General features: G+C 48.1%; 1 protein-coding gene across 7 annotated transcripts in view; it reads right to left on the bottom strand.

Annotated features, from left to right (window-relative positions):
* VIT (vitrin) overlaps positions 1-13,014 on the bottom strand; it is a 1,755,407-nt gene that overhangs the window by 1,122,836 nt on the left and 619,557 nt on the right. For all 7 annotated transcript variants that reach the window (XM_069234891.1, XM_069234890.1, XM_069234889.1 and 4 more), the window contains one exon: positions 2,164-2,297. In XM_069234891.1, coding sequence (XP_069090992.1) covers positions 2,164-2,297 — 134 coding nt within the window. The remainder of the gene's footprint in view (positions 1-2,163; positions 2,298-13,014) is intronic.

Here is a 13,014-nt window from a genome sequence, read left to right as displayed (position 1 = left end):
CGGAGCTGCTAGTGCAGAGAGGAGGCAGACTACCCCCACAGCATGCACCACCAGGAAAACAGTTGAGAAGGCAGCAGGATCAGCGTTACAAGGTCGCAGTAGTCGTCTTTGCTACTTTGTTGCAGTTTTGCAGGCTTCCATCGCGGTCAGCAGTCGATTCCTTGGCAGAAGGTGAAGAGAGAGATGCAGAGGAACTCTGATCTAAGGAATTCCCCAAAGCAGAGACCCTAAATAGCCAGAAAAGGAGGTTTGGCTACTTAGGAGAGAGGATAGGCTAGCAACACCTGAAGGAGCCTATCAGAAGGAGTCTCTGACGTCACCTGTTTCCAAGATGGCAGAGGTCTGGAGCACACTGGAGGAGCTCTGGGCACCTCCCAGGGGAGGGGCAGGTCAGGGGAGTGGTCACTCCCCTTTCCTTCGTCCAGTTTCGTGCCAGAGCAGGGCTGAGGGATCCCTGAACCGGTGCAGACTGGCTTATGCAGAGATGGGCACCATCTGTGCCCATCAAAGCATTTCCAGAGGCTGGGGGAGGCTACTCCTCCCCAGCCCTGACACCTTTTTCCAAAGGGAGAGGGTGTAACACCCTCTCTCTGAGGAAGTCCTTTGTTCTGCCTTCCTGGGCCAGGCCTGGCTGGACCCCAGGAGGGCAGAAACCTGTCTGAGGGGTTGGCAGCAGCAGCAGCTGCAGTGAAACCCCGGGAAAGGCAGTTTGGCAGTACCCGGGTCTGAGCTAGAGACTCAGGGGATCATGGAATTGTCTCCCCAATGCCAGAATGGCATTGGGGGTGCCAATTCCATGATCTTAGACATGTTACATGGCCATGTTCGGAGTTACCATTGTGACGCTATACATATGTCGTGACATATGTATAGTGCACGTGTGTAATGGTGTCCCCGCACTCACAAAGTCCGGGGAATTTGCCCTGAACAATGTGGGAGCACCTTGGCTAGTGCCAGGGTGCCCACACACTAAGTAACTTAGCACCCAACCTTTACCAGGTAAAGGTTAGACATATAGGTGACTTATAAGTTACTTAAGTGCAGTGGTAAATGGCTGTGAAATAACGTGGACGTTTTTTCACTCAGGCTGCACTGGCAGGCCTGTGTAAGAATTGTCAGATCTCCCTATGGGTGGCTCAAAAAATGCTGCAGCCCATAGGGATCTCCTGGAAACCCAATACCCTGGGTACCTCAGTACCAGATACTAGGGAATTATAAGGGTGTTCAAGTATGCCAATGTAAATTGGTGAAATTGGTCACTAGCCTGTTAGTGACAATTTGGAAAGAGAGAGCATAACCACTGAGGTTCTGGTTAGCAGAGCCTCAGTGAGACAGTTAGGCATCACACAGGGAACACATACATATAGGTCACAAACTTATGAGCACTGGGGTCCTGGCTAGCAGGGTCCCAATGACACATAACAAACATACTGAAAACATAGGGTTTTCACTATGAGCACTGGGCCCTGGCTGGCAGGATCTTAGTGAGACAGTGAAAACACCCTGACATACACTCACAAACAGGTCAAAAGTGGGGGTAACAAGGCTAGAAAGAGGCTACTTTCTCACACTAACCATGCAAAAGGAGGCCTCTTCTCACAGTATATATTGATGCCTTGGTGGCGAGTGAAGAAGCACTGTCTAGTTGGTCTAGATGCAAATTCCTCACCATTTTTTAGCACTTACGCATTCTGGAGGAAGGTCTTAAACATACGAATAATAAATTAATAGATTAGATTGATGAATTGCACCATCACAATTAATCAAATGTTAGCCTTGTCTCTTCCCTTTAGTGCACAAAAAAAATGGATGGGGAACTGACATGAAAGTCAAAGCTCAAGAAAATTATTCAGGATTGTTTAAATTGAGATAGCTAAAACTCAGACGTAGATTCCCTTTGAGGATGGTAAAACATTTAGATAAGATGCATGTATATGCAGGTCCATATGTGATTTGAAGTTGGGGTGTACAAGTTAAAAAAATGGGTTAACCATTTTTTACCTTCTGTTACTTTTTGCATTTTGTAGAAGAAACTGATGATACAAAAACATGAGTAATCATGGAACTTTTTCATAGATTGTCAAATAAGGATTTCAAAACATTTATATGTCAAACCTATAGATGGCAGAGAAAGTTGTGGAATATTTTTGCACTGTGCATTACCTGTAATGATGAAAGATTCTTTCCATCGTGGCAAAGACAGTGATCGAATTCCATTGGAGAAGCTTCCTGTATATCCAGATTGCCCTGAAATTTTTTTAACAAGGATTTTTCCTCCGGAGTTGTCAATTACACCACTTTGGGAACAATAAAAGTAAACATCATACGTTACATTAGAGCACTATATTTATAAAATATTTATCACGTGAATGCAAGGAAAGCTTATATTTAAGATGCAAAAATATTTGGTGATAGAATTTCATCAGTAAAATAAATTAAAAAAAGCACACACTAAGTGGTGTAAACCCATTGTATTATTACTAATGTTAGAGAGATGTATTGTTTGTAATAAAGCTCACTCATTTAAAGTTTTTGCCTACATAAGGTTGGTGTGTAGTGTTGTGTAGCACATGAATGGTGTGTATGTACAGGGTGGTGTATGATTTGGAAGGGTACAATAGAGGAATAATGCAGTAGTGAGCAGTGCATGCACCCTGAACGTATGTGCTGGATATATGTGTGCCTAAGAGTGGTACAATACATGAAGGATACAGTGCTGTGCAGTGTGTGCATATTAAATATATTGCTGAATGTATGTGGTGGGTGTCTATGAATTAGCAGTACAGGACATGGAGGCTACAGTGATGTACTGTGTGTGTGTAGACTGTATGTATTTACTGGGTGTATGTGAGCCTGTGACCGGTACAATACATTGAGGTCCGTGAGTTCCATATTGGGAGGTCTAGGCCTGCATGGTGAAATGTGAGGAGGTAGAGGAATACCCACAGACAGATACTGCTGTAATCATGTATGTAGGTTGGGACACACACTAGAGGGGGGAAAAACCAGGCTTCTCCTGCATACTTGAAATGGTTCCCTGTGATCCAGCGACAGGTCTCAAGGAGGGATTCTGGGCACATCTTAGGAAAGAGATGGGGCTGGTAAGAGGATCATAAAGAGTAGGGTGGGGGTCCTGGGTTAACATTTTGATACACGTATCATGGTGGCCGACATACAGGTGTGAATACTAGTCCCTCTCATGGCCTGTGTTGTGGGGCTATCAGCTTTGAAGTTGCTCCTGCTGCAACAGACTGCTTTCAAGAGGACAAAGAGGGCAGAGGAGTGGGTACTTCAAAAGAAGCAAAGCCCCAACATAAACTTTAAAGACTCAGATTCTAAATCACATTTGGCATCTGAAAATGAACTATAAGAAGGGGAGCGAGAGACTCCAAAACATATCTTCTGCCAAGCAGCTAGACGTGCTATGTGAGAATGGAAAGCTCTGCAAGACATCTGCCTATGTTCAGGACTGAGGGCGAAAGGCCTGCTAGTCTCCTTGCTGGGTGAGGGGCCATCATCTAGGGAATCCAAAACCACCTGCCCTGGAGCCTGGTGAGCCAGTGACTGGCTCCTTGCCCAGACCAGTATGCACTGTGAGGAAGAGGAGAGAATGCGAGGGAGAGAGAGAACTAGTAGCAAGCCCTGTTGAGTGACTCAGTTTGAGTGGTGTGAGGAGAACAACGGCTGCACTCATTACATTGTTGCGTGAGTGCATGACAAAGTCGGTGACCCTCATATGCCAGGAGGGTTGCCATGAGAATACTGCTGCGTGGAAAGGGCCATAGCCCATGTAAGCTAGTGGGCTGCAACCCCATATGCCAGAAGAGGTGACTGGTGAGGACTTCACTGTGCAATCGGGCCAGAGCCCGCATGCCGTAAGGATATGGTAACTCTGTTTGCCAGAGATAGGTCACCAGGACCCACAACTAGTGTAAACTGGTGGGACTCATCGCTGGAGAAGTGAGGCTGGTTTGGGACCCTGTCCAATCTACCCAGGATGAAGGCCTAGCAGCTGGGTCTTTGCATCACCACCTCTTTTTTTCAGGAAGAACCAGAGGCTTACCCTGTGGAGAGGAGTCACTGAGAGCTTACAGTTGCTGTAGAGGCACAACCGCATATGAAGACTCTACCACCCCTTAGTACAACCTGCTTGGTCTGCATGAAGCAAACTCATCTGAATCAGCTGCTGCTGCTCCAGTGGCCTCAGAATGGGTACGCTCATGAACTTTGATCAATCCAATCCTGTGAGATACGAGTATGGCTGATAATTTTGGGGGAGTCGGCCCCAAGGGTACTTGCTGATAGCACTGCATCGCTGGAACACTATTGACTTTAAAATAGTCACAGTGGAATCTCAGACTACCAGTAGGGCTTACCCTGGATGTTGGCTGTATTGAATGGGGAATAACCACTACTGCTAGGAGTGAGGAGGGGGTGGGATCCGAAGAACCACCTTACAAACAACTAGAGTCCTAACCTCAGGGAGAATGTGTAGGCTTTAGTGAATGTCTCCTTTGCATTGGTAGGGTTAGAAATCAAATAAATCTATTTTTTCATAAAAAGTGAGTATTTGGCTGGACAATGATTTTATTGCTGAGGCTACGCACATTTTGAGTAATAGGCTCACGTTCACTTCCCTTTTATCCACCTACCCCTGATGGAGCCTTAGGCTGCTCAACCATGTTACTACTGTAGGAAGGTAGCCTCTTTCTACCCTTGTTACCCCCACTTTTGGCCTGTTTGTGAGTATATGTCAGGGTGCTTTCACTGTCTCACTGGGATCCTGCTAGCCAGGGCCCAGTGCTCACAGTGAAAACCCAATGTTGTCAGTGTGTTTTATGTTTTACTGGGATCCTGCTAGCCAGGACCCCAGTGCTCATACGTTTGTGGCCTATATGCGTTCCCTGTGTGGTGCCTAACTGTATCACAGAGGTTCTGCTAACCAGAACCTCAGTGTTTATGCTCTCTCTGCTTTCTAAAATTGTCACTGCAGGCTAGTGACTAATTTTACCAATTCTCATTGGCACACTGGTACACCCATATAATTCCCTTGTATATGGTACCTAGGTACCCAGGGTATTGGGGTTCCAGGAGATCCCTATTGGCTGCAGCATTTCTTATGCCACCCATAGGGAGCTCAGGCAATTCTTACACAGGCCTGCCACTGCAGCCTGAGTGAAATAACGTCCAAGTTATTTCACAGCCATTTTCCACTGCACATAAGTAACTTATAAGTCACCTATATGTCTAACCCTCACTTGGAGAAGGTTGGGTGCCAAGTTACGTAATGTGTGGGCACCCTGGCACTAGCCAAGGTGCCCCCACATCGTTCAGGGCAATTTCCCCGGACTTTGTGAGTGCGGGGACACCATTACACACGTGCACTATAGATAGGTCACTACCTATGTATAGCGTCACAATGGTAACTCCGAACATGGCCATATAACATCTCTAATGTAGGAGGCTGGACTGGCTTGTAGTGAGTACCAAGGGGTACTTGCACCTTGCACCAGGCCCAGTTATCCCTTATTAGTGTATAGGGTGTCTAGCAGCTTAGGCTGATAGATAATGGTAGCTTAGCAGAGCAGCTTAGGCTGAACTAGGAGACGTGTGAAGCTACTACAGTACCACCTAGTGTCATATGCACAATATCATAAGAAAACACAATACACAGTTATACTAAAAATAAAGGTACTTTATTTTTATGACAATATGCCAAAGTATCTTAGAGTGTACCCTCAGTGAGAGGATAGGAAATATACACAAGATATATATACACAATAGCAAAAATATGCAGTATAGTCTTAGAAAACAGTGCAAACAATGTATAGTTACAATAGGATGCAATGGGGAAACATAGGGATAGGGGCAACACAAACCATATACTCCAAAAGTGGAATGCGAACCACCAATGGACCCCAAACCTATGTGACCTTGTAGAGGGTCGCTGGGACTATTAGAAAATAGTGAGAGTTAGAAAAATAACCCTCCCCAAGACCCTGAAAAGTGAGTGCAAAGTGCACTAAAGTTCCCCTAAGGACAAAATAGTCGTGTTAGAGGAATAATGCAGGAAAGACACAAACCAGCAATGCAACAACTGTGGATTTCCAATCTAGGGTACCTGTGGAACAAGGGGACCAAGTCCAAAAGTCACAAGCAAGTCGGAGATGGGCAGATGCCCAGGAAATGCCAGCTGTGGGTGCAAAGAAGCTTCGACTGGACAGAAGAAGCTGAGGTTTCTGCAGGAACGAAAAGGGCTAGAGACTTCCCCTTTAGTGGACGGATCCCACTTGCATTGGAGAGTCGTGCAGAAGTGTTTTCCCGTCGAAAGAACGCCAACAAGCCTTGCTACACGCAAATCATGCGTTTAGAGTTTTTGGACGCTGCTGGGGCCCAGGAGGGACCAGGAGGTCGCAAATTGGACCTGAAGAGAGAGGGGACGTCGAGCAAGACAAAGAGCTCTCACTGAAGCAGGTAGCACCCGGAAAAGTGCCAGAAACAGGCACTACAAGGATGCGTGAAACGGTGCTCGCCGAAGTTGCACAAAGGAGTCCCACGTCGCCGGAGACCAACTTAGAAAGTCGTGCAATGCAGGTTAGAGTGCCGTGGACCCAGGCTTGGCTGTGCACAAATGATTTCCGCCGGAAGTGCACAGGGGACGGAGTAGCTGCAAAGTCGCGGTTCCCAGCAATGCAGCCCAGCGAGGTGAGGCAAGGACTTACCTCCACCAAACTTGGGCTGAAGAGTCACTGGACTGTGGGGGTCACTTGGACAGCATCGCTGGATTCGAGGGACCTCGCTCGTCGTGCTGAGAGGAGACCCAAGGGACCGGTAATGCAGCTTTTTGGTGCCTGCGGTTGCAGGGGGAAGATTCCGTCGACCCACGGGAGATTTCTTCGGAGCTTCTGGTGCAGAGAGGAGGCAGGCTACCCCCACAGCATGCACAAGCAGGAAAACAGTCGAGAAGGCGGCAGGATCAGCGTTACAGAGTTGCAGTAGTCGTCTTTGCTACTATGTTGCAGGTTTGCAGGCTTCCAGCGCGGTCAGCGGTCGTTTCCTTATCAGAAGGTGACGAGAGAGATGCAGAGGAACTCGGCTGAGCTCATGCATTCGTTATCTAAAGTTTCCCCAGAGACAGAGACCCTAAATAGCCAGAAAAGAGGGTTTGGCTACCTAGGAGAGAGGATAGGCTACTAACACCTGAAGGAGCCTATCAGCAGGAGTCTCTGACGTCACCTGGTGGCACTGGCCACTCAGAGCAGTCCAGTGTGCCAGCAGCACCTCTGTTTCCAAGATGGCAGAGGTCTGGAGCACACTGGAGGAGCTCTGGACACCTCCCAGGGGAGGTGCAGGTCAGGGGAGTGGTCACTCCCCTTTCCTTTGTCCAGTTTCGCGCCAGAGCAGGGGCTAAGGGGTCCCTGAACCGGTGTAGACTGGCTTATGCAGAATTGGGCACATCTGTGCCCAACAAAGCATTTCCAGAGGCTGGGGGAGGCTACTCCTCCCCTGCCTTCACACCATTTTCCAAAGGGAGAGGGTGTCACACCCTCTCTCAGAGGAAGTTCTTTGTTCTGCCATCCTGGGCCAGGCCTGGCTGGACCCCAGGAGGGCAGCTGCCTGTCTGAGGGGTTGGCAGCAGCAGCAGCTGCAGTGAAACCCCAGGAAGGGCAGTTTGGCAGTACCAGGGTCTGTGCTACAGACCACTGGGATCATGGGATTGTGCCAACTATGCCAGGATGGCATAGAGGGGGCAATTCCATGATCATAGACATGTTACATGGCCATATTCGGAGTTACCATGGTGAAGCTACATATAGGTAGTGACCTATATGTAGTGCACGCGTGTAATGGTGTCCCCGCACTCACAAAGTTCAGGGAATTGGCTCTGAACAATGTGGGGGCACCTTGGCTAGTGCCAGGGTGCCCTCACACTAAGTAACTTTGCACCTAACCTTTACCAGGTAAAGGTTAGACATATAGGTGACTTATAAGTTACTTAAGTGCAGTGTAAAATGGCTGTGAAATAACGTGGACGTTATTTCACTCAGGCTGCAGTGGCAGGCCTGTGTAAGAATTGTCAAAGCTCCCTATGGGTGGCAAAAGAAATGCTGCAGCCCATAGGGATCTCCTGGAACCCCAATACCCTGGGTACCTCAGTACCATATACTAGGGAATTATAAGGGTGTTCCAGTAAGCCAATGTAAATTGGTAAAAATGGTCACTAGCCTGTTAGTGACAATTTAGAAAGAAATGAGAGAGCATAACCACTGAGGTTCTGTTTAGCAGAGCCTCAGTGAGACAGTTAGTCACTACACAGGTAACACATTCAGGCACACTTATGAGCACTGGGGCCCTGGGTTACCAGGGTCCCAGTGACACATACAACTAAAACAACATATATACAGTGAAAAATGGGGGTAACATGCCAGGCAAGATGGTACTTTCCTACACAACCCCCCCCCAAATGAAGGACAATAAGACTAGCCATGACCTGATGAGTCTTCATTGTCTAAGTGGAAATATCTGGAGAGTCCATCTGCATTGGAGTGGCTACTCCCAGGTCTATGTTCCACTGTATAGTCCATTCCCTGTAGGGATATGGACCACCTCAACAATTTAGGATTTTCACCTTTCATTTGTTTTAGCCAAAGTAGAGGTTTGTGGTCTGTCTGAACAATGAAGTGAGTGCCAAACAGGTATGGCCTCAACTTCTTCAGAGCCCAGACCACAGCAAAGGCCTCCCTCTCAATGGCAGACCAACGCTTTTCTCTAGGGGTCAACCTCCTACTAATAAAAGCAACAGGTTGATCCTGGCCCTCAGAATTAAGTTGTGATAGGACTGCCCCTACTCCTAATTCAGATGCATCAGTTTGGACATAGAATTTTTTAGAGTAACAAGGGCTTTTCAGGACAGGTGTAGAGCACATGGCCTGCTTCAGCTCCTCAAAAGCTTTCTGACAGTTTGCTGTCCATAATACCTTTTTAGGCATTTTCTTGGATGTGAGGTCATTAAGAGGGGCTGCAATGGAGCCATAGTTCTTAATGAACCTCCTGTAATACCCAGTGAGGCCTAGGAAGGCTCTCACCTGAGTCTGAGTGGTAGGGTAACCCAATCAATAATAGTTTGGATTTTCCCCTGCAGTGGTGCAATCTGTTCCCCACCAACAAGGTGTCCCAGATAAACCACCTTACCCTGCCCTATCTGGCACTTTGAAGCCTTGATAGTGAGGCCTGCCTTTTGCAGGGCCTCCAAAACTTTCCATAGGTGGACCAGGTGATCATCCCAGCTGGAGCTAAAGACAGCTATATCGTCCAAATATGCTGCACTGAAAGCTTCCAGCCCTTGCAGGACTGTGTTCACCAACCTCTGAAAAGTGGCAGGTGCATTTTTCAAACCAAAAGGCATTACAGTAAACTGGTAATGTCCTCCAATGGTAGAAAATGCAGTCTTAGGTTTAGCATCTTCTGACAATTTGATCTGCCAATACCCTGCAGTCAAATCAAAAGTGCTTAGATACTTGGCAGATGCCAGTGTATCTATGAGCTCATCTGCCCTGGGTATAGGGTGAGCATCAGTTTTGGTTACCAAGTTGAGACCTCTATAGTCTACCCAAAACCGCATTTCTTTCTTTCCATCTTTAGAATTGGGTTTTGGTACCAGTACCACAGGAGAAGCCCATGGACTGTCAGAGTGCTCAAACACTCCAAGTTCCAACATTTTCTGAACTTCTTGCTTTATGCAGTCCCTGACATGGTCAGGCTGCCTATAGATCTTACTTTTGACAGGTAAACTGTCTCCAGTATCTATAGTGTGCTCACACCAAGAAGTGGTGCCTGGCACAGTAGAGAAGAGTTCTGAAAATTGTCCTAGGAGATTTATGCAATTGTCTTTCTGCACAGCAGTAAGACAATCAGCCAAAACTACACCTTCCACAATAGCATCTTGGTCTGTGGAAGAGAAGAGATCAGGTAGAGGATCACTGTCTTCTTCCTGTCCCTCATCTGTTGCCATGAGCAGGGTGAGATCAGCCCTGTCATAGTAGGGTTTCAGGCGGTTGACATGGAGCACCCTAAGGGGACTCCTGGCAGTGCCTAAGTCAACCAAGTAGGTGACTTCACCCTTCTTTTCAACAATTGTGTGGGGACCACTCCATTTATCTTGGAGTGCTCTTGGGGCCACAGGCTCCAAGACCCACACTTTCTGCCCTGGTTGGTACTGAACCAAAACAGCCTTCTGATCATGCCATTGCTTCTGGAGCTCTTGGCTGGCCTGAAGGTTTTTACTGGCCTTTTTCATGTACTCAGCCATCCTTGATCTGAGGCCAAGTACATAATCCACAATATCCTGCTTAGGAGCTTTTAAAGGTTGTTCCCAACCCTCCTTTACAAGTGTGAGTGGACCCCTAACAGGGTGTCCAAAAAGAAGTTCAAAGGGGCTGAAGCCCACTCCTTTCTGGGGTACCTCCCTGTAGGCAAAAAGGAGGCATGGTAGAAGGATATCCCATCTCTTGCGGAGTTTTTCAGGGAGTCCCATAATCATGCCTTTGAGAGTTTTATTAAATCTCTCCACCAGTCCATTTGTTTGTGGATGATAGGGTGTTGTGAACTTGTACGTTACACCACACTCCTTCCACATGGCCTTTAAGTATGCAGACATGAAATTGCTTCCTCTGTCTGATACTACTTCCTTTGGGAAGCCCACCCTGGAAAATATTCCCAAGAGGGCCTTTGCCACTGCAGGTGCTGTAGTGGTCCTTAAAGGAATAGCTTCAGGATATCTTGTGGCATGGTCCACTACCACTAAGATAAACCTATTGCCTGAAGCAGTAGGAGGGTCAAGGGGGCCAACAATGTCAACCCCTACCCTTTCAAAGGGAACCCCAACCACAGGCAGTGGGATAAGGGGTGCCTTTGGAGTGCCACCTGTCTTGCCACTGGCTTGACAGGTTTCACAGGACCTACAAAATTCCTTTGTGTCCTCAGACATCCTAGGCCAATGAAACAATGGAACCAATCTGTCCCAAGTTTTCATTTGACCCTGGTGCCCAGCTAGGGGAATGTCATGTGCCAGTGTTAGGAGGAACTTTCTGTACTCCTGAGGAATCACTAATCTCCTGGCAGCTCCAGGTTTAGGATCCCTATGCTCAGTGTACAAGAGGTTGTCCTCCCAGTAAACTCTGTGAGAGTCACTGACATCCCCATTAGCCTGTTTGACAGCTTGCTGTCTGAGACCCTCTAATGTGGGACAGGTTTGCTGTGCCACACTCAGCTCCTCTCTGGCAGGCCCCCCTTGTGAGAAAGTAGCCTCTTTCTAGCCTTGTTACCCCCACTTTTGGCCTGTTTGTGAGTGTATGTCAGGGTGTTTGTCACTGTTTTCACTGTCTCACTGGGATCCTGATAGCCAGGCCCCAGTGCTCATAGTGAAAACACTATGTTTCAGTATGGTTGTTATGTGTCACTGGGATCCTGCTGGTCAGGACCCCAGTGCTCATAGGTTTGTGGCCTATATGTATGTGTCGCTGGGACCCTGTCACACAGGGCCCCAGTGCTCATAGGTGTGCATGTATATGTTCCCTGTGTGGTGCCTAACTGTCTCACTGAGGCTCTGCTAACCAGAACCTCAGTGGTTATGCTCTCTCATTTCTTTCCAAATTGTCACTGACAGGCTAGTGACCATTTTTACCAATTTACATTGGCTTACTGGAACACCCTTATAATTCCCTAGTATATGGTACTGAGGTACCCAGGGTATTGGGGTTCCAGGAGATCCCTATGGGCTGCAGCATTTCTTTTGCCACCCATAGGGAGCTCTGACAATTCTTACACAGGCCTGCCACTGCAGCCTGAGTGAAATAACGTCCACGTTATTTCACAGCCATTTTACACTGCACTTAAGTAACTTATAAGTCACCTATATGTCTAACCTTTACCTGGTAAAGGTTAGGTGCAAAGTTACTTAGTGTGAGGGCACCCTGGCACTAGCCAAGGTGCCCCCACATTGTTCAGAGCCAATTCACTGAACTTTGTGAGTGCGGGGACACCATTACACGCGTGCACTACATATAGGTCACTACCTATATGTAGCTTCACCATGGTAACCCCGAATATGGCCATGTAACATGTCTATGATCATGGAATTGCCCCCTCTATGCCATCCTGGCATAGTTGGCACAATCCCATGATCCCAGGGGTCTGTAGCACAGACCCTGGTACTGCCAAACTGCCCTTCCTGGGGTTTCACTGCAGCTGCTGCTGCTGCCAACCCCTCAGACAGGCAGCTGCCCTCCTGGGGTCCAGCCAGGCCTGGCCCAGGATGGCAGAACAAAGAACTTCCTCTGAGAGAGGGTGTGACACCCTCTCCCTTTGGAAAATGGTGTGAAGGCAGGGGAGGAGTAGCCTCCCCCAGCCTCTGGAAATGCTTTGTTGGGCACAGAGGTGCCCAATTCTGCATAAGCCAGTCTACACCGGTTCAGGGACCCCTTAGCCCCTGCTCTGGCGCGAAACTGGACAAAGGAAAGGGGAGTGACCACTCCCCTGACCTGCACCTCCCCTGGGAGGTGTCCAGAGCTCCTCCAGTGTGCTCCAGACCTCTGCCATCTTGGAAACAGAGGTGCTGCTGGCACACTGGACTGCTCTGAGTGGCCAGTGCCACCAGGTGACGTCAGAGACTCCTGCTGATAGGCTCCTTCAGGTGTTAGTAGCCTTTCCTCTCTCCTAGGTAGCCAAACCCTCTTTTCTGGCTATTTAGGGTCTCTGTCTCTGGGGAAACTTTAGATAACGAATGCATGAGCTCAGCCGAGTTCCTCTGCATCTCTCTCTTCACCTTCTGATAAGGAATCGACCGCTGACCGCGCTGGAAGCCTGCAAACCTGCAACATAGTAGCAAAGACGACTACTGCAACTCTGTAACGCTGATCCTGCCGCCTTCTCGACTGTTTTCCTGCTTGTGCATGCTGTGGGGGTAGCCTGCCTCCTCTCTGCACCAGAAGCTCCGAAGAAATCTCCCGTGGGTCG

The sequence above is a fragment of the Pleurodeles waltl genome, chromosome 5, assembly GCF_031143425.1.
Source record: "Pleurodeles waltl isolate 20211129_DDA chromosome 5, aPleWal1.hap1.20221129, whole genome shotgun sequence".
Classification (NCBI taxonomy): Eukaryota; Metazoa; Chordata; class Amphibia; order Caudata; family Salamandridae; genus Pleurodeles; species Pleurodeles waltl.
This window is presented reverse-complemented; position numbering and strand designations above follow the sequence as displayed.